General features: G+C 35.7%; 2 protein-coding genes across 11 annotated transcripts; both read left to right on the forward strand.

Annotated features, from left to right (window-relative positions):
- The first annotated feature begins 1,420 nt into the window (after positions 1-1,420).
- Positions 1,421-9,758, forward strand: LOC109022156 (U3 small nucleolar RNA-associated protein 20-like). Of its 8 annotated transcripts, XM_019005002.2 has the most exons (11): positions 1,421-1,693; positions 1,917-2,375; positions 3,020-3,064; positions 3,325-3,403; positions 3,524-3,597; positions 4,810-4,911; positions 6,292-6,428; positions 6,514-6,691; positions 8,176-8,409; positions 8,556-8,688; positions 8,925-8,963. In XM_019005002.2, exons 2-8 carry the CDS (start codon positions 2,185-2,187, stop codon positions 6,561-6,563), a joined length of 678 nt encoding a protein of 225 aa, XP_018860547.1. In that variant the 5' UTR covers positions 1,421-1,693; positions 1,917-2,184; the 3' UTR covers positions 6,564-6,691; positions 8,176-8,409; positions 8,556-8,688; positions 8,925-8,963. The 8 variants fall into 8 exon arrangements, with proteins under 8 accessions (XP_018860547.1, XP_035546350.1, XP_018860540.1 ...); XM_035690457.1 differs by having other exon boundaries at positions 1,421-2,375; positions 6,292-6,432; XM_019004995.2 differs by having other exon boundaries at positions 1,421-2,375.
- A 347-nt stretch (positions 9,759-10,105) lies between these two features.
- On the forward strand, positions 10,106-19,789 carry LOC109022183. 3 transcript variants are annotated; one of them, XR_004801508.1, is made up of 12 exons: positions 10,106-10,191; positions 10,617-10,661; positions 10,964-11,042; positions 11,159-11,236; positions 12,437-12,543; positions 15,532-15,690; positions 17,620-17,836; positions 17,948-18,022; positions 18,142-18,491; positions 18,666-18,858; positions 18,993-19,245; positions 19,334-19,789. XR_004801508.1 is itself a non-coding variant. In XM_035689980.1 (7 exons), the coding sequence occupies exons 4-7, from the start codon at positions 18,392-18,394 to the stop codon at positions 19,403-19,405; spliced, it is 618 nt and encodes a 205-aa protein (XP_035545873.1). In that variant the 5' UTR covers positions 17,035-17,224; positions 17,620-17,836; positions 17,948-18,022; positions 18,142-18,391; the 3' UTR covers positions 19,406-19,789. The 3 variants fall into 3 exon arrangements, 1 of the variants encoding a protein (XP_035545873.1); XR_004801509.1 differs by having other exon boundaries at positions 11,163-11,236; positions 18,666-18,746; XM_035689980.1 differs by lacking the exons at positions 10,106-10,191; positions 10,617-10,661; positions 10,964-11,042; ... (1 more) ...; positions 12,437-12,543; positions 15,532-15,690 and adding an exon at positions 17,035-17,224.
- Positions 19,790-21,465: the final 1,676 nt, after the last annotated feature.

Below are 21,465 nucleotides of genomic sequence, written 5' to 3' on the forward strand. Positions count from 1 at the left end.
CTTGCGGCGGCAGGACATGGGACCGGTGCACAACCTCGTACATAAGGTTAAGTGTGTTGTTTAGTCATATCAGTCAGTTAAGTCAAATCAGTCAATTAATTCAAATAAATCAGTCATGTATAGTATAAACATTAGAATGAATAGTCATGAATTTAAACTCTCAACATGAAAACTTTTTTGAAAACCTTGTGTTTATTATGTTTACATTGTGATGGATTTCTTGCTGAGTCTTTGATTTATTTTAGTTTATTTCATTTTTTTTAACCACCCTGGTGAGGATGTTGAACACGAGTAGGCAGGCCAGGATTAAAAGGAACAGTTGAATTAGTTTTAGACTTTCTAGAATAAAATGAATTTTATGACATAAATTTATTCAGTTTATTAATTTAAGTTTTTTTTAAGACATTTTATTAGACAATTTTTTTTACAAAATAAATTTTAATTTCATTTATTAAATATGAGATCTCTTGCTGGGTTTATTTTATGAAAAATATGTGACACTTCTAACCTACGGGAAAGGGGTGTTACACACATGTTTAAAACTGAATCAAGTTCCAAGAAAAGCAGGAAGCAATAGCGTCTTTTTTGGACAATCAACTACGACGCTAAGGGTGGTAACTCAACTAGAGAGAAGTCTAAAGTGAGGGCATTGTGAAGACTGGAAACAAAGGGTTGGGATTGGGTATTCGGGTAGAGTTTTACGGGAAACAAGGGTTGGGGTCGAGTTTGGTGTATTTTGAATTATTTTTCATGAACTTTTTGGGTCATTAGGAACTTTCTAATATGGACAAGATGTTTTTTTTATGTACAGTCATTGTGATTGATTACTCCTATTGATAATATATACATAAAATCAAATTATAAAAAAGAATGTAGAAATAAAATTATAAAAACACAACTTAATATATGTTTTATATTTAATGTTTCATGAAATAATATTCATCTATTGTTATTTTTGTAATAAAATATTTAGAGTTTATTTTCTTCATATAAACTATCAAGAGATCTTTTAGAATGTCATCTTTTATTTAATATGGAAGCTACTTATCAGATTTCATGTAAAATTTAGATATTTTCGTATCACATTAAACATATAATGTTATAATTGAAAGTTTAAATAAATTATTTTATTACTCAATGAAATGTAGATGATAAAATCTCGCAACTATTTTTTATATAGATCATTGATCTTAAATATTTTTTCTTATATTTTCATTTGAGATTCCATATTAAAAAGTCAAATATTGTGTAACAAAAAAAAAAAAAAATTGAGATCCCTATTATTTCTTTTAAACTTAATTTTAAGTTTAATTTTAAAGAATCCACATCTTTAAAAATAAATAATATAATGAAATTAAATAAAATTTTGGGACTGTAAGAATAAACGCTAAACTGGGGTCGGGGTCGCTGGTTACGACAAAGTGTAGCACCCCAAACACTATATATATATGGACCGTAATGCCAAATTCTTAAACACACTTCTTCGGTTGTAGATCCAGAATGGCATATTTCTTCCGACCTAGAAATACTACTGATCCAGCCGGCGACATAGAAGCAGGAGTTGACTTGGGGCCGGTTGAACCTGAACGGCGCCGCAACATGGGCTGGGCAAAATTTGTCCTTCCTTCTTGCTTAACAGCAGCTATTGATGTAACACTTGTCTACGTTCAAGTTCACTCAAAATTTCCCACAGGTTTCCATTTTCTGAATATGGCTATATTACTTGCATTTGCTTCTTTCTTCGTTGCTTGGTTCATTAATCCCAAGTACATGGGAACAATTAAAGTTGTTGTCAACTGTGGCGTATTCTTCACATGTACTGCTTTTTTTATTGGGGTTACCATTCCAGTTCCATTATCTTTCAAAATTATTGGATGGCTCATTTATGCCATATCGCTCATTGCAATTTTGTTCAGCTTCAAAATGGAATTAAAAGGGTATTATATCATCAAACCTCCAAATACTAGAGGAGAAAACCTTCCTACCTCTGTCGTTTGTATTCAAAATTCACCTCAATTCATCTCATCTCATCATTACAATTTTCTCAAATTTCTACACAAACCATCTCAACCCATTTTTACTATTCACAAACCATCTCAAACCATCTCAACTCATCTATGAATCCAAATACCCATAACCTCTACCTCTTCCATCGAAGCCCCATCCCCAGAAATTCAATACCCAATGGGTTCGAATCCGTCGAAAATGCAGGAACCGAGCATCTACACCAACAAGCTTAACTACAAAATCAAGTTCCTCTTCGGCTACAATGATCAGAAGCTCTGGGTTCTTTGGCATGTACGAGTAAAAGGTTGGATGTATCGTCATGGTTTGATGAATTTATTGCTGATGCTGAAATTCTCCTGCGCGACTCGGTACAAATCTGGGTTCTACAGTATCCAAATTGCATTTATCTTTGATGAGGTTGGGTTGTCCTCGTACCAATAACATCATGTCAGGGAAAGTAATTAGAAGAGGGTCAGGAATGAGTGATATGATACTTTCTTTGATGAGGTTTTAGCGATCAATGCTATCAGTTTATGTAGGTATCTGAATATCGACTAACTTTTTGTTTCTGGCTACTAAGCCTGGCACAAATCTTTGCAAGCTGTAACTGATATAATAATAAATTGACATATCGTGATCATAGAATATCTGTAGAATATGTATAATTTGGGTGAAGAGCCTTGTAAGGGATGAGAATATTTGTAGCGTTTTGCCTTAGTTCTATTTTTCTATATCTTGTATCTAGGTGTAGTCACTTATACAACCTTTGTACTTGGGCTATGCCTATTTACTTGGAATAAATTCTATTATTACCTATAAAAAAGATATGTATAATTTGTATTTTGATCGTTCAAGAGCGACAATGAACTATAGAAGAGTTAAGTGATTTAAGAAGGAATTTTTAATTTGTATTGTTTATTGTTTATTGTTTTTGTTCTTTTGTTTATGAGTTATTTATGCTTTTGTTCTTTAACATGAGATATGTTGAGAGTTCCAAATTATGCTCATGCAGGTTAGTTGCTGCTCTATCTAGAGATCTCTTGGTGGATTTTATCCCGTGAGTTCCTTCTTTCTGGATTTAATTCTCTGGCTTTTTTTTTTATTTTTCTTACTAAATTATTCTTGGGGGCTTCTATCCTTAGAATCCTGCACTATTGGTTGCTATTCGCTGCACTTATTAACATTGTACATAATGAGAAATTAGCCTCTTAAATTGCTTTCAAATTTTCCTTGTCAGACTCATATTCTTGCGTATGCCATGCCTTTACAGTTTTTTGCATTTATGACTTGTATCTCATGTATGTGGTCTTTTGACAGCTTTCTGCTGAGGATTGCTGATTCTTTAGCATCTCCCCTACAAGGTGGTGCTGATAGGGAGCCAGAGATTATCGAACAGGTCCAATCCATGGTTTCTGTGGTGTTCTTTAGTTGTCAATATTTATTCTGTTTCCAATTTTTTCAAATAGCTTCCTCAATCTCAATCTAAACTTTTCCAAGTGTGGCTGTTGACATGCAGATATTTATATCGTGGTCATATATTATGATGTATTTGCAGAAGTATTTGATACGAGACCTTGTTTATCTGCTCAAGTAACTACTTTTGAATGCTGCTTTAGGAATTTTATTAATTTTGTTGTAATGATTCTGTCAAAGCAAACTGTTCATGCCACAATATTTGAGATTTAAGTTAGAGCAAAACAAATATATTTTGGTTTGCAGTGAAACGTCCAATTTTGAAACAAAAATGAAACATGTTTCTGTGTTTGGTAGTTTTGGGGTTGGTCTAGGTAATTGGTAGCTCTTTTGATATTTTGTCTAGGTGATGTGTTTCTAATCCAGCAATATCATTCTGATTTTTGTCAGTCTAGGTGATATGTTTCTAATCCAGCAGTATCATTCTTGTTTCTTTTGTCACATATTTGTTGCTATTGCTAGCCCTGCCCCTTCCACCATGGTCATGCTGTCACATAGTCTGATTTCTTTTGTAATTGTAATCTTGTGCAATTACTGAAAAATCTCTCAGTTGCAAAATGGAGAGGTTATAGGTAATGGAATCATAATTATAATAATAATGTAAACTGCATTTATATGCTATGCTATATGAGAATGAAAAGTCTGCTCCAAAAGATTTAAATCAAACTGAAGGAGCTAGTTTGAGTATCCAAATCGTTTTCTCTTTTAATTTTTTCCCAGGCTTCTTTTTCTCAGAAAGCTGGTCTGGTTTACTATGTATCAAAAGATATATAGCACATGACTATAAAAAATATTTACTATTTTTCTTTGAGGATCGTGAGCGGTTAATGGATGAGCTTAGAACTCTTTTTTAAGTACTTTATTCAATTGGTTGATTGTAATAGATTTCAATGGCTTGAAAGGCCATGATTTTCTTGCATTGCTCGACACTCATGCTTAGGTGTTCTTTTATATGTCCCGTGTATCATTGGTCAAAAAATTCATCTTTACTGATAAAAAAAATTTCATCACGAGTCATCACCAGAATAAGTACTTGAAATGGAAATTAAGTTTGAATTGAACTATTAGGTAAATTGAACAGATTCTTTGAACAAATGTATAAAAGACTAAACAAATTATTTTAAGGTCTAAGGGATATATTCCTATAATGTTAATATCAGGTATTAGCTGATACATGTTCAGATTTTTCTAGAGCAATGAGATGGTAGATGTTTTCTCAAATATCATTTGTATTACTGGATTAGCCAGGTACAAGAGTCGCCATTCATATATATTTACCTATGCATGACCAAAGATATTTACATACACATTTTTCTCAAATTTTGTCAGGGTGACGGTAAAACTAAGATTTTATCCCAAGGATTATGTTCAAGAATTTATGGCAGAGGCATTATCATTCTTGCTTAGGAATGCGCCAGATGAGCAGTTGCAGTATGCTATGATCTTGCCTTATTATTTATTTTTGTCTTCAGGGAATCGATTCCTTGGTTTTACTGACATGGATATAAAGGAACCTTTTTTTCCTTTTATGTTTGAATTATTGCTCAACTGATTTCTGCTGTCATTATTGTTATTTTGTTGTATCCTTGCGAGTTTCTTGTTTGGGAACTAGGGAACTTTTTAATGTGGTCTCCAGTAAGGACTTGTGTGAATAACTTTTGTTTTTGATAAGTGGGACTTGTGTGAATAACTAAATTATTGAAAATATATGTTTGTAAATGGCATGGTGTTGGTAGCAATATTATTGTGAGGGAAAAGCTTATAATAACCTTTTGTTTATGGTTCAAGGATTTCTGATGATTCTCGTCTGAGGTAACCACGTTGCCGTACCTTTTTCCCATGCAAATATAGCATACAATGGTCTTCAAATTCAGTTTTGGTATCAAAGCATTTGTCTTTTTCAATAGGGTGATAAGTCAATTTGTTCATAGAAGCCAAGTTTGTTTTTGAAATAAAGATTTTTTTTGTTGGAGACCCACGGTCATGGTCGTTGGTCTTCTCTATGTAGATACCCACTACCATGGGTTTGTGACTATGAAGAAGAAAAAAGATGAAGAGAAAGGGGAAGGGGAAATGGAAGCGGAGAAGGGGTAGTAGAAAGGAAAGAAGAAGAGGAAGAAATTGAAGAGGAAGTGGAGAAGGAGAAAGAAAGAAGGTGGCTGCTGATTGGTGTGTGGTTGTTAGGGTTTTTTTGGTTTTTATGTGTTGGGCGGGCGGGCGGGCGGGATACCTGCTCGCAACCCACCTGTATGTTAGAATTAAGTCTTAACCTTGTCCACCCTTGTCCTCGGGGCGGGTTGGTTGCCTGCTCTTAGATGTGCCAGGCAGGCCAGGCTGCCCTGCACCCGTTAGATCTTGTGTGTCTGGGAGGACTCAAGAAATATGGAGGAACCTTTGTAAGAACAGTTCGAATCGGCAGATTTATGTTATTCTATGGAAAATATAGGGAACTAGAGGTACCTTTGTGTTGTGAGCCTCTTGCTAGGTATATCCTTTGGAGAGTGGGAGGTCCTTTGATGGGGTATGGAGAGAAATAAAAACTTTATGTCATGCTGTTGGGGTTTCATGTGAAGGGTGAGGAGGAGCTCATGGAATTGCTTGTTGATGTCTCGACTCGTCAAAGAGAGTTAAAGAGGTTCACTTGTTCCATTAATTAGATGTTTTCTCAAATATCATGTGTATTTGAAGAAGTTTAATTTTTTGTTAAATTAGTATTTCTGGGAAAAAGGAGAAACTTCTTTTTGATGCAGTCCTTTTTTAGACTTGCTGAGATTGGAAAGTCCCCTTTATGACATCATTTTTCTGTACCAGGAAATTGGTCAAATGTCCGGGGGAGAGGGACATAAGAATTTTCAAGTTATTATCAAAGTATATAAAGGACCCATTGCTAGCAAGAAAATTTGTAGATGTCTTGCTCCCATTCGTAGCAAAGAAAGCTAAAGTTTCTTGTAGGTATAACGCTGGAAATTTAAATTTTGGTAGTTACCATCATCAATCTTTGCTTGTTCTTTGAATTTCTGTAATTTCTTGCAGATCTGTGTTCTGAAGCTGTGAAGTCATTCGAGAAATTGTTCCAGCGTTAGGAAGTGAGTACTAAAAGGTTTTGACGTCAGTTTCCCCATTACTTGCTTCTGTTGAATTGGAGATGCGGCTGTCTATTTGTCATCTTCTTGATTCTCTTGCGGAAGCTGATCCTACTATCCTGTCCATGGTATTGTATTTGTGTATTGCTTCTGATTGATCCTGATTGATTTCTGAATCCCAATTGTCTCTGTTTTCTTAATTCGTGATTGGAATCTAGGCAAAACTTGTTTGTGACTTGAACGCAACTTCTGCTACTGAATTGGGTAGCCTTGATTATGACACCATATTAAATGCTTATGAAAAGATTTGCGTCAATTTCTTCTATTCTATTCATGAGGATCATGCATTGGTCATTTTATCACATTGTGTATATGACATGTCTTCTGAAGAATTGATCTTAAGGCATAGTGTGATACCCCATATGATATGGATAAGAATAGGTGGTGTATGGGATCTCACATTGCTTAGGAAGGAGAAGTTCTTGCTCTTTATAAGGTTTCAATGGGGCTCCAATTGTATTATTGACTAGTCCTTTTGGAGTATAGGCCATGTGGTTTGGGCCTTCCATTGGGGCGTTACAAATGGTATCAGAGCCTATCCTAACCAGAAATGTGGGACTTGAGCTGTGCCATCTATAATGGACAGGCCCGACGAGGATGTCGGGAATTTAAGGGGAGTAGATTGTGATACCCCCATATGATATGGATAAGGATAGGTGGTGTATGGGATCCCACATTGCTTGGGAAGGAGAAGTTCTTGCTCTTTATAAGGTTTCAATGGGGCTCCAATTGTATAATTAACTAGTCCTTTTGAAGTATAGGTCATGTGGTTTGAGCCTTCCATTGGGGCGTTACACATAGTGCTTATAGGTCATTGCTCTCGTTTGTTGAATTTTCTGCCCTGATTCTTTGCCAAGATGGAAAAGGTCAGGCAAGAAATGACTTCTAAGTTGATTATGCATGATAATGGTTGTTGGACAAGAGCATCTATTCAGCTTATAATAAACAAGTTCCCTTTGAAACATATGGGGGTTACTTTGAGCAGAGAAACTACTGTCAAGAAGGTATACAGTTCCCGTTGCCATCTTATAAAGAGAGACATGCTTACCTAACATATATGATTATGTTGCTGCGTGTATGCATGATGTAATAAAGTTCGTTATTGTAAACTCCTGAAAAAAAAAGATTTTTTTAAATGATTTAATAATTAAATGATTTAACTGATATTGCAAAAAGTGAACTCTCTTGCATTGGCATGGTTTTTATTCTAGACTGATTTGGTTTCAGGAATGGATAGATTTACTACGAGAAATGGTTTTGAAACTTCCAGAAGTAGAAAATCTTACTTCATTGAGGGCTCTGTGCATTAAAGATGCTGATGTCAATTTTTTCAACAATATTATTCATTTACAACTGAGTTTTCTGTGTTTTATCCTGCTTAAGGCTTATGTTTCTATGCTTATCATTTTCTGAACACTACTCATTTCATGTTTTACATATATTATTAGAGCTGTTTATTTACCTGAAAAAAAATATTAGAGCTGTTTATGTCTTAGATTCTTCCACGTACCTTATAACACAAAATCTTGTCTTCACGATTTGTGGAATGAAGTCTTTGATGGCACAAATGGAGTTCTGGTCTACCCTTGAACAGCATGAGCAAGTCCGTTTTCTTGAAGCTTTCCAACTGCTGGATTCAAGAAAGGGGAAAAGCGTCTTTTTGTCTCTTACATCTGGTGTAAGTTATCAAGAGGATCCTGGCCAATCCAACGATATCCGACATGCAATTGTTTCTTATTTGCTCAAAAGAATGGGAAAAATTGCCCTTCAGATGGAGGCTGTTCAGGTTTGTTTTCCAGAGGTGGTAGCGTAAAGTTTGTTAGGCTTGTTGAAGATATTCTTAGAAAATTCCTTAACGATTCAAATGCCTTTTCAGAAACATTTCACTCTTGAGATACATGCTACTAATGATATTTTAATTGCTTTATGCAGATGAAAATTATATTCAATTGTTTTTCAAAAATATCATCACAAATCAGTCACGACGATTGCCTACATTATGTACCCGAAATCCTACTGCCCCTATATAAAGTTTGTGAAGGATTTTCTGGGAAAGTGATCCCTGGTGAGTTTGGTTTCCACACTATAACAGTCGTTTAATTTCATGAATCCTTTTTCAGTCTTTCATCGTGCTTTTTGGTTGGAACTGCATGAATTTTCATTCATAATGTAATATTATAGCAATTAAGTTTTCCCAATAGCGTATAGATAGCTTGCTCAATCTCATGACCCTAAATTAATGATTTTCTCATGCAATCTGTTGAGTTGTTTGTACGTAACGGGCATTAACTTGTCCTGCAGATGACATAAAGCAATTGGCAGAAGAAGTTCGTGAAACAATAAAGAATACTGTAGGCATCCAAAACTTCGTACAAGCGTACAGCGAGATCAGGAAGAATCTCAAGGCGAAACGGGACAAGAGAAGACAGGAAGAAGAGGTAATGGCTGTTGTCAATCCAATGCGCAATGCCAAGAGGAAGTTAAGGATTGCTGCTAAGCATCGTGCCAACAAGAAAAGGAAGATAATGACAATGAAAATGGGGAGATGGGTTCACCAGAAACAAAGGACGATGTAATATATAATATAATATAATAGTATCACATACGCTTCACAAGAAAAATGTATGTATATATCACATATGCCCCGTAACTCTACCATTTTACCTCTTGTGTGCCTGACTACAGCTGATAAGAAATTCTTCAACACCCATCCTTGGTCATCCCCTTGACCTCTACCTCTTCCATCGAAGCCCCATCCCCAGAAATTCAATACCCATCGCTGTTGTCAGTGCTGCCCTCAGTGCTGCTGCAGACTATTCTAGAACATCTTGAGGCATCTCTGGGTGAAAGCCTGAAGCTGAGGAACAAGGTAGTTTTCACCATTTGCTGTATTTACCAACCACCAAATAGTAGTATGACCCATCAAATATATATTCCTTGGTGACTATGCGAAGATGAATTTGTCAACTATTCCAATGTTGAGGTCGTGAATTAAAGGTTTAATTTGGTTTCCGTCTTTTGTCAACATGAAATAAGCTTTGTTTGTGCTACTCAAGTTACTAGATGTTCAAGCTTGTTGACTGGTTCATCCTTTTACCCCAATGTCTGTAATCCTCTTAAATCTCTCAAAAAAAAGTCTTCGAGCAAATGGGTTCGAATCCGTCGAAAATGCAGGAACCGAGCATCAACACCAACAAGCTTAAGTACAAAATTTTCTCCATCCTGGAGAGCAAGTTCCAAATTGCATTTATCTTTTGACAGATGCCAATTTTTTTGTGGTTAAGCAATCAGCGCCGATGATATCGGAAAAAAAATATAATCATTACATTTCAACAATCTTATTACTATTCTCATAATCCAAACAATCCCAAAGCCTAAAAGATAAATGACTATCAATCAGTAATAAGTTGAATCTGGCTCAGTAGGTAGAGTATCTTGGTTATTAACTTGGGTTGTCCTCATACCAATAACATCACGTCAGGGAAAGTAATTAGAAGAGGGTCAGGAATGAGTGATATGATACTTTCTCTGATGAGGTTTTAGCGATCGATCAATGCTATCAGTTTATGTAGGATCTGAATATCCACTAACTTTTTGTTTCTGGCTACTAAGCCTGGTACAAATCTTTGGAAGCTGTAACAGATATAATAATAAATTGACATCGTGATCATAGGGATGATAATATTTGTAGCGTTTTGCCTTATTTCTATTTTGCTATAGCTTGTATTTAGGTGTACTCACTTGTATACAAGCTTGGGCTATGCCTATTTATTTGGAATAAATTCTATTATTACCTATAAAAAAAAAAGTAATATGTATAATTTGTATTTTGATCGTTCAAGAGCGACAATGAACTATAGAAGAGTTTAGTGATTTAAGAAGGAATTTTTAATTTGTATTGTTTTTTGTTTTTTGTTCGTTTGTTTATGAGTTATTTATGCTTTTGTTCTTTAACATGAGATATGTTGAGAGTTCCAAATTATGCTCATGCAGGTTAATTGCTGCTCTATCTAGAGATCTCTTGGTGGATTTTATCCCGTGAGTTCCTTCTTTCTGGATTTAATTCTCTGGCTTTTTTTTTTCCTTTTCTTTTTCTTAGTAAATTATTCTTGGGGGCTTCTATCCTTAGAATCCTGCACTATAGGTTGCTATTTGCTGCACTTATTAACAATGTACATAACGAGAAATTAGCCTCTATTATTGTTGGAGATGCACTAGCCTCACACCCTCTTAAATTGCTTTGAAATTTTCCTTGTCAGACTATCATATTCTTGCGTATGCCATGTCTTTACAGTTTTTTGCATTTATGACTTGTATCTCATGTATGTGGTCTTTGACAGCTTTCTGCTGAGGATTGCTGATTCTTTAGCGTCTCTCCTACAAAGTGGTGCTGATAGGGAGCCGGAGATTATCGAACAGGTCCAATCCATGGTTTCTGTAGTGTTCTTTAGTTGTCAATATTTTTTCTGTTTCCAGTTTTTCCAAATAGCTTCCTCAATCTCAATCTAAACTTTTCCAAGTGTGGCTGTTGACAGGCAGATATTTTTATCGTGGTCAAATATTATGATGTATTTGCAGAAGTATTTGATACGAGACCTTGTTTATCTGCTCAAGTAAGTACTTTTGAATGCTGCTTTAGGAATTTTATTAATTTTGTTGTAATGATTCTGTGAAAGCAAACTGTTCATGCCACAATATTTGAGATTTATGTTAGAGCAAAACATATATATTTTGGTTTGCAGTGAAACGTCCCATTTTGAAACAAAAATGAAACATGTTTCTGTGTTTGGTAGTTTTGGGGTGGGTCTAGGTAATTGGTAGCTCTTTTGATATTTTGTCTAGGTGATGTGTTTCTAATCCAGCAATATCATTCTGATTTTTGTCAGTCTAGGTGATATGTTTCTAATCCAGCAATATCATTCTGATTTCTTTTGTCACATATTTGTTGCTATTGCTAGCACTGCCCCTTCCGTCACATAGTCCAATTTCTTTTGTAATTGTCATCTTGTGCAATTACTGAAAAATCTCTCAGTTGCAAAATGGAGAGGTTATAGGCAATGGAATCATAATTATAATAATTATGTAAACTGCATTTATATGCTATGCTACATGAGAATGAAAAGTCTGCCCCAAAAGATTTAAATCAAACTGAAGGAGCTAGTTTGAGTATCCAAATCGTTTTCTCTTTTAATTTTTTCCCAGGCTTCTTTTTCTCAGAAAGCTGGTCTGGTTTACTATGTATCAAAAGATATATAGCACATGACTATAAAAAATATTTACTATTTTTCTTTGAGGATCGTGAGCGGTCAATGGATGAGCTTAGAACTCTTTTTTGAATACTTTATTCGATTGGCTGATTGTAATAGATTTCAATGGATTGAAAGGCCACGATTTTCTTGCATTGCTCGACACTCATGCTTAGGTGTTGTTCATGTATATGTCCCGTGTATCATCGGTAAAAATTCTTGTTCACTGATAAAAAAATTTTCATCACGAGTCATCACCAGAATAAGTACTTGAAATGGAAATTAAGTTTGAATTGAACTATTAGGTAAATTGAAAAGATGATTTGAACAAATGTATAAAAGACGAAACAAATTATTTTAAGGTCTGAGGGATATATTCTATAATGTTAATATCAGGTATTAGCTGATACATGTTCAGATTTTTCTAGAACAATGAGATGGTAGATGTTTTCTCAAATATCATTTGTATTACTGTATTAGCCAGGTACAAGAGTCGCCATTCATATATATATTTACCTATGCATGAGCAAAGATATTTACTTACATATTTTTCTCAAATTTTTTCAGGGTGACGGTAAAACTATGATTTCATCCCAAGGATTATGTTCAAAAATTTATAGCAGAGGCATTATCAATCTTGCTTAGGAATGCACCAGAAGAGCAGTTGCAGTATGGTATGATCATGCTTTATTATTTATTTTTGTCTTCAGGGAATCCATTCCTTTGTTTTACTGACATGGATATAAAGGAACCTTTTTTTCCTTTTATGTTTGAATTATTCATCAATTGATTTCTGCAGTCATTATTGTTATTTTGTTGTATCCTTGCGAGTTTCTTGTTTGGGAACTAGGAAACATTTTAATGTGGTCTCCAGTATGGACTTATGTGAATAACTTTTGTTTTTGATAAGTGGGACTTGTGTGAATAACTTATAGAAAATATATGTTTGTAAATGGCATGGTGTTGATAGCAATATTATTGTGAGGGAAAAACTTATAATAACCTTTTGTTTATGGTTCAAGGATTTCTGATGATTCTCGTATGAGGTAACCACGTTTCTGTACCTTTTTTCCATGCAAATATAGCATACAATGGTCTTCAAATTCAGTTTTGGTATCAAAGCACTTGTCTTTTCCAATAGGGTGATAAGTCAATTTGTTCATAGAAGCCAAGTTTGTTTTTGAAATAAAGATTTTTTTTGTTGGAGACCCACGGTCATGGTCATGGGTCTTCTCTATGTAGATACCCACTACCATGGGTTTGTGACTATGAAGAAGAAAAAAGATGAAGAGAAAGGGGAAGGGGAAATGGAAGCGGAGAAGGGGTAGTAGAAAGGGAAGAAGAAGAGGAAGAAATTGAAGAGGAAGTGGAGAAGGAGAAAGGAAGAAGGTGGCTACTGATTGGCGTGTGGTTGTTAGGGTTTTTTTGGTTTTTATGTGTTGGGCAGGTGCGCGGGATACCTGCTTGCAACCCACCGGTATGTTAGAATTAAGTCTTAACCTTGTCCACCCTGGTCCTTGAGGCAGGTTGGTTGCCTGCTCTGGCCCTAGCGGGGCCAATAGATGTGCTAGGCAGGCCAGGTACGGGGTTCTGCCCTGCACCCATTAGATCTTGTGTGTCTGGGAGGACTCAAGAAATATTGGGGAACCTTTGTAACAACAGTTCGAATGGGCAGATTTTTGTTATTCTATGGAAAATATAGGGAACTAGAGGTACCTTTGTGTTGTGAGCCTCTTGCTAGGTCTATCCTTTGGAGAGTGGGAGGTCAGGAATCTTTGATTGGGTGAGGAGAGATATAAAAACTTTATGTCATGCTGCTGGGGTTTCATGTGAAGGGTGAGGAGGAGCTCATGGAATTGCTTGTTGATGTCTCAATGCATCAAAGAGAGTTAAAGAGGTTCACTTGTTCCATTAATTATGATGTAAAAAGTGTAACTGCAAGTTGAACTTGAACGAAGGGATTAGGGCTCTCCAGAGTGAAGAACATGACTCCCAATATCATACACTGGTGTAGCCAACATGTAGATTCATGTTGCTTGGATTCAATTGGTTGTTTGGGAGGTGTATAGTTGATGTGGGATAGAAGAAGAGTAGTGGAAAAATTCGGTGAATTTACTATTGCATGCACTTTTGTAGAAAGTATACTATTGAATACAATTTCATAAAATCTAAAAAGCTAGAGGGAAAATATCGTACACTGTCATCCAAACATAAAAGGAATTAAGCATAATGACTCTTAGCTCAAACGCTATCCTTCCAATCTTCGAAAGTCTAAGCATTATGTTGTTGCTAAACACACCATATCAAACACAAAATGTAGCATCCTTCAAACTAGTAAATTTATATGGGTACTAATTGGACTTCACCTACGATCCATCAAATCTACTATTGTTTGAGCCTTTGAGGTCATTACGTACTCAATTCTAATACAACGAATTATTGATGCCCATAAATCCCTAGCCACCTCGTAGTGAAGCGGGAGATGATTGATGCTTTAACCTTCCTTCGTTCATGTACAACACCAGTCCATTACTATGACTTTCTTCTTCCTCAAGCTATCTACCTTTAGATCTTATCTTCCATGACGTTGCCAACCAAATAAATAATGCTATTCTTGATGATGCCTTATTTTCCCAAATCTCCATTCGGGGGAAATGGGGCCATCTTGGGGGAAGAGCACGTAGTAGAAGACTTGACCTCCAAGGTCCGCTTATCAATCATTTGCTGCTCTAATAAAAGTGATATTCATTTGGGGTCCATTCTCAGATATCTGCGAAAGTTCTGCTACGGATGCATCCTTACAATGAGAGGCTAAACAATGTTGGGAAAGCTGTTTTCAAGGGCTGGTCACATATCGTGCCCTAATGAGATTTTAAACCCATCCTTCAACAGTAATTAGTATTCATTTAAGTTGGTTCATAGCTACAATACCAGTTGGTGTAGGTCATATTTTTCGTTTTCTATGCAATGTGGTTTGGAATAAAATTATTGGTAATTATATTTCTGGATAGTGTGTTCATTGCATCTTCTGTGGCCTTTTTTTTTCTTTTTTTTTTTTTTTTTCTTTTTTTTTTCTTGTGCAAAAGAACATGGTCATTTTCAAGAGTTTTCAGATGTGGTGCATCCAATTTTCATGTTGATGCATTCTTTTCATATGGTGACAGTACTTCTAGAATGTTCTATTTTTTTTTTATACTGGTACCATATGAATGCTGAGTTGATTTTATCTAATAATTTTCATGATGCTTTACCCTCACTTCATTTTTTCATCCACCCTGCCTTATTCTTCATTCGTGTATGTGTGTGTGTGTGGCTTGCATAGTTTTGCACATGTGCCAAGCTATTGCAGCACATTGGTGCAGCTATGCCATCAAGGAGTTGGAGCAGGGTTGGTTGATTAACTTTTATTGTAGGCTGAACGAACAGATTGCATGTGTATATCTCCTTTTGTTCGTTGACTGTTGTAGATTGGTAAATGGTATGCATGTGGATTACCTTTTTTAGTTTTTATATTTTTGAAAGGAGGACTATGCCCCAAATTGGTAAATAGTATGCATGTAGATGACCTCATGTTGTTGGTATATAGCATAGCCAGAGCTGCAATCAATCAGATTTGAGTTATTTTGAGGATTATTGATGTGGTTTGTGTGGGATTTTAACAGGTATTAAAAGGATAATGAGTGAAGTTGTGAAGAAACCGTTGCCTACAAGAAAACTTGGTGTCAGTGCTTTACTATGTTATGTCATGAGAGGGGCCTCATCAAGGTTCCATTCAAGAGCAGAACGAGTATCGTGGCTATTGATGGACAGTGCTATATTGGGTATTGAGAAATGAAATTTCTTGCATCTATTTCGCTGGTCTATTTTATTGCGAATTTATAATATACATAATCCCATGAATTCTTGTGACAATCTACTTTCGTTTCTTCCCAAAATATGATATGATTCTATCATGTTATAACCGATTATTGTGTAAAATATAATCCATGTGCTTTACAATTGTAAAGATGATGCTATAGAGAGACACATACTTACGTTGCACGTGTGTGTGAGTTTAGTTATTTAGTTATAATTTCTTTCTATCCAGCCTGTCGATGCTTCTCCTTCTCTCTTGATAATATCCCAAATAGACATTGCCTTAAAAGATACACCCAATGGAAGACATTTTTTGAATTGATTATAGTGTAAACTCCACTTTAGATACTTTTGTAAGTATGGAATGTCAGTTTACAATTACGCAGCAGAATAATTAGTCTAATTCCTATCCACTCATTTATGTGCCTGTACTTGGGTGTGTGAGGGGAGTTCTGTATACTTTGCACCACTTTTACTCCACTTTTGAAACTCTGTCTTGACCTTGTGTTTTGAAAAACTCATTTGATTTCTAGTTCTGGCCTTGTCTATCATGCTCACTGAGTATCAAGCTGATTGGCTGTCACTAGTTAATCCATCTGCAAGGAGAAACCTGAGTTTAAAGATTTTCAGATTTTTCAATTATGTATCGATAACAAGAGAGGTGATTGATGTGTTTGTCGAAGTGAAATTAGAAGGTACTACTGCTTTGTAGAAGTACAGATATCATCTTATTTAGTGGTTGTAATACATGTTATACACCACTGCGGTTAAACATGTCTCATGGTCTAAACAAAACTATGATATATAAGCTAACTCATTTTACTTTTGGAGTCCTTTTTGAGCGAATTTCTCTACTGTTAATTAGTTATTGATTTGGAGAGAAATTATTGTGGTGTTAGCATGATCATAAACCAGCGCTTGTTAACAATATGTGTGCCTTGTGGAGTAGAATGTTCGATCATTTGCACAATTAATGTGTTTTGGAGTGATTGAGATGAGAGTATAAATTATATGAGTGGAATGATAATAGTGTCAGTGTAATTATCTGGGAAGTTTTGGTAGATGATTGATCTTCCTCTATTTAGTGATTTTCCTTGGTTTCCTTCATTCTCTCTGTTTGCCTAATCAGGTTCTGAATCTTCACCATGAAAATCTAAATTATTCTTCTCCTCCACTTGTAATACATGTATACTGCATTAACCTGTTTGCTAACTTTAGTTGAATCTTAACTTGCTCTATGGGTTATGAAACCTTCAAAAGTTCATGGTTCTAAGCCTTTCTATGTCTGCGCCCCCCCCCCCCCCCAGAGGCTGTCTTGAAGTTGTTATTTCTGTGTTTCAAAGACTGTGAGGATATAGAGGCAAAGGAGTTGGATTTTATGTTGAAATACTTATAAAAAAATTACTAACTGTGTAATTGGTGGATCCATTTTGCATTTGAGTAACCTCCTGGTGCTACTTATTTCCATCGTTCAGATTCATAACGGGTGAATGGTTTATGGTGAGTCATAAATTATCTGGATTTACTTTTTTTTTTTGGGGAACTGCTGTAAACAAGCTAGTCCACTGCTCAAGCTCAGATGTAAGTCCATGTGAATAATCTCCAATATGATCAGAAAAAAAATTTAAATCTTCATTTCATAAAAAGTTTTTTAGTTGAGCTCAAGTAGATTGGCTTTTCAAGTTAGACATTGATTGGAGCTGATAATAGGCTATTATAGATTGGTTCCTTTAGTTTTACAACTGATTAGCGAGTTCCGTGAGCATTATTTCACCCAACTGCTCTTTTGCTGAGCTTGGCTTGTTTTACAGCCACACCTTTTATTTTACTTGTTTGTTTGCTGCATATTTACGTAGTTCTTATATTCCAAGTGAAACTGCTATGATGTTAAACAGATTACCAGTCATTGCTTGAACATGCGGAGTTTCTTATGCAAAATAGTGTCATGTCTTCTGGCATTATGAAGGCAGAGAAGGATCAAACCAAGGCTGTTGATAAGATTCTGGAATTGATGTTATGTATTCTGAATGGCCTCCACAATAAAAATAACATGCCAGCCATGTCTGACTGTTGATTGCAATGGGCTCCTGTATTTAGGTCAAGGAACTCAAGGTAAAACATACTTGTCTGGCACATATTTTCTCCCTTGCTTTTCCCCATTATTGGCACATTTTTACTTGTATAAGAAAAATAGTTTTGACATTGGTTAGGCTTATGTTGCAGCTTGCTGAATTTTATTAGAGAACTACTACAAAAGGACCCTTGCATATTATATATTTTCAGAGTAAACATCTTGAGGTAATGTTATATGTTTGTTATTTCTGGTATGGGATATATACTTACAAAAAAAAAAAATTCTGGTATGCGATATGGTTTGTTTCCTGGGACGGTCTTGACCTTTCTGATTGGACTTTCAGTGCATTGAGTGATTTGATAGAGACTTCAAAAGAAGAGGTTTTATTTCTATTACTGTCCTTCTGTGGAATAATGGAAGCAAAAGGGCAAGGGTCCTACTTCTCAGGCAGCACATCTGTAGAAGTGTCTTCAAAGATTCAGAGTTTCTTGCAGGAAGCTATCTGCTATTGGATTGGGGCAATAAATGACATTGTGCATGGGGATCCATAATGTAGTCATATTCATGAGACTGAGTTAGTTTTGCTGTGGGAAATGATTAGCTGCTATCCCCGTATGATTGATATCCCAGAGATGTCATCCTATTTAATAGATTTGATTGATGCACTTGATCGGCTACTGATGATTGAAGCAGGTATGACACCTTCTCTATCATTTGGATGTAATTTGTTGCTCACTTTGAACCCTGGTATAACTTTCCCATGTCTCTGTAATGACAGTATATAATATGTCTCTCTTGGTTTTTTGCATCAAGAGTTCATGCACTTAATGAGGCTCATCAGCGTATTAATCTTTATTATTTTTTCAGGCTCCGTAGCAGGTCTTCCTAAACAAACACGGCAAAGCGGAATTGGTGCTGCTTTGAGTTCTTATAACAAATCACATCATGGTAAAGAATCCCAGCCTGAAGAAACAAGCAAATTTTTGTATCTGGCAAAAATATACATATCATCTGCACAAGTATTGTCTGCTGTAGGTGATTATTTGGATATTGTCTATAGGTAAGTTGACCTGTGTGTCAACTGTTACATACATCATGAGTTTGTTTCTTATTATTGGCCAATTTTAATATCTACAGGTTCTTGTCTATGCTTAAAAACTCAGCTTTAACTTTCTGCTACTGTAAAAATCTCAGGCCTACAGTGGAAGCACACAGTAGCAATAGGAAGTATCATCCAGAACTTTCTGTGGAGAAGGCTGTGGATGCAGTAATGATATTTGCTGATAATTTGCGCCACTCGAACAAGGGGTTACGCTTTTCAACTCTTAGAATATTGTGCCACTATGAACCTCTGAGCTCTGTAGATTCTACAAATGATCAAGCAGTTGGGAAGAAAACAAAATCTGAAGTTGCTCAGGGATCCCATGTGGATAGTCAGGGCATTAATGTATGTTTCTCTATATTCTTGCTGCTCCTGTTGTTTGACACCCTGCTCTGACTATGAAATCTTGGGTTGATTTTCCTTCAAATGTCAGGTTCTCCTGTTGCTTTTCTCAATCGAGGGAACTTCTCTTTCAATTTCTGCAATCTGGAAAGTTATCCTATAGATTTCCAGAATACAGATGGGTCTTCCTGCTGGCAGGGTACCTCGAGCCTATGTATTGAATAACCGCTTTAGCAATCTTTGGAATGCCTTGCAATTTTGTTGAGCCAGCATGTTCAAGTTGTATGGGATGAATTTATTTTTTGTCTTGAGCAGTACCAATCGATATTTCATACATCTAAAGAACAAGACCGTGGGAACTTACATGATGAGTTAAGTGGTATGTGACAATAGTATTTTTGCTATTATAATTTTTTATGAGCAAATAAAAGGGAAGGAGGGGGCAACCAAAGGTGGCTTCTCTCCCTGGGTGTGACTTTAGTAGCACCCTACCCGCTGGGAGCCGGACTTTAGTTTTTTCTATTATCAATTATTAGTTTGTTTATTTTGATCTAGTGATAGTTTCTTATCTTGACTCAGGGTCTGGTCTATGGCACATGCTTTAGAGCAACAAAGCTATTATTTTCTTAGTTTATCTTCCTTCAAACTGAGTTCCGTTGGAAGTTTATTGTTTTGATGTGGTTTTATTTTCCAGATCTTGTACAGAATTGTTATTCGTTTGTTACTCTGGAATCAGATAGCACTCCATATGCAACAGTATTATCCTTGTTGCTCCAATCCTTGCAAAAGATTCCAAATGTTGTCGAATCCCATTCTCAACAGTTTATGTCTTTGTTCTTAAAGTTTCTGGGCTATAATCTCGATGATCTTATAACGTAGCATTCTGCTGGTTCTTGTGTCTTTTGTTGGTGATACTTACTTGCCTACTTCATGTGCTTGTAAAGGTTCAAGTGAACTATCTCATTAAAAGTTGGTTTGCCTTTTTCATTTGTTATTGAAGTGTGGGATTATTCGATTCACGTGCTTGTAAAGGCAGAGAGTGGAAGGGTGTCCTTTAGGAATGGTTAAAATGGCTTTTATGACATAAATTTATTCATTGATGTTTATTTTGGAAGACATTTTATTAGACAATTTTTTCGACAAAATAAATTCTAATTTTATTTATTAAATATGAGATCTCTTATCGGTTTTATTTTATGAAAAACACGTGACACTCCTAGCCTACGGGAAGGGGGTTACATGATCTTGAAACTGAATCAAGTTTCAAGAAATGTAGGAGTTACAACGTCTTTCTTTGACAATCAACTACGATGTTAAGGGCGGTAGCTCAACTAGAGAGAAGTCTAAAGGAAGGGCATTGTGAAGATGGGAAACAAGGGGTTGGGGTTGGGTTTTCGGGTAGAGTTTTGTGGAAAACAAGGAGTTGGGGTCGGGCTTGATGTATTTTGGGTTGTTTTTCATGGGCTTTTTGGGTCATTTGAGACTTTCTAATATGAGCAAGATGTTTTTTTTGTATTCAGTCAGTGTACTTGATTACTCCTATTAATATATATATATATATATATATATAATATTTCTTACTTATAAAAAAAAAATTGAAATTGGGCATTTTCGTGAATGGAGGAGCATTTTCTTGTGACTCAAAAAACTCATAATGATGGACATTGGGAAAACTCAAAAAACGGATCTCTACTTTTGCATGTCTGGATAAAGTTCAACACCTGCTATTCCATTGAAATTAACCACATGAGTGCATCTTTCGAAAAACGTCCTTAGCCTTGGCGAGCAACTATAAATTATGATGATGTTCATGAAATAAATGACTAATGCAAATACAAGAACAGATTCCTATAACCAATACTACATATATAGCCTCTCTATTTCATTACAATGAAAACCCACATAACACGAATGAACATTGTGAGATCCAAACAAAGTCTTTGCAAAGAGAGTAACATCTTCAGTGATTCCTCTGACAACCCTCTGGATGCAACTACGCCATAAACACCATGCATCTCATCGTAGCCTATATTAACAATGCTATCCTGCCCATTCCAACAAAAAACCATTTTCAAGGTTGACGCTCAAAATAAGTTTACCCAAATACAATTAGCCAAATTGTAAAAGATAGATCTAATGTAAAATCAGAACTGCATCTCCATAAATACTCACCACTCTGCAGATAGATCAATAATGTAAAATCTGAGAAAGGGACGTGAGGAA

Source organism: Juglans regia, chromosome 5 (assembly GCF_001411555.2).
Source record: "Juglans regia cultivar Chandler chromosome 5, Walnut 2.0, whole genome shotgun sequence".
Taxonomy (NCBI): Eukaryota; Viridiplantae; Streptophyta; class Magnoliopsida; order Fagales; family Juglandaceae; genus Juglans; species Juglans regia.

Coding starts and splice junctions, on each gene's coding strand:
- LOC109022183 (XM_035689980.1), top strand. CDS start 18,392: ATGATTAGCTGCTATCCCCGTATGATTGATATCCCAGAGATGTCATCC. Junction 18,492..18,665: donor GCTACTGATGATTGAAGCAG/GTATGACACCTT, acceptor TTATTTTTTCAG/GCTCCGTAGCAGGTCTTCCT. Junction 18,859..18,992: donor TATTTGGATATTGTCTATAG/GTAAGTTGACCT, acceptor TAAAAATCTCAG/GCCTACAGTGGAAGCACACA.
- LOC109022156 (XM_019004982.2), top strand. CDS start 8,011: ATGTTTCTATGCTTATCATTTTCTGAACACTACTCATTTCATGTTTTA. Junction 8,410..8,555: donor TTCAGATGGAGGCTGTTCAG/GTTTGTTTTCCA, acceptor TGCTTTATGCAG/ATGAAAATTATATTCAATTG. Junction 8,689..8,924: donor TTCTGGGAAAGTGATCCCTG/GTGAGTTTGGTT, acceptor CTTGTCCTGCAG/ATGACATAAAGCAATTGGCA.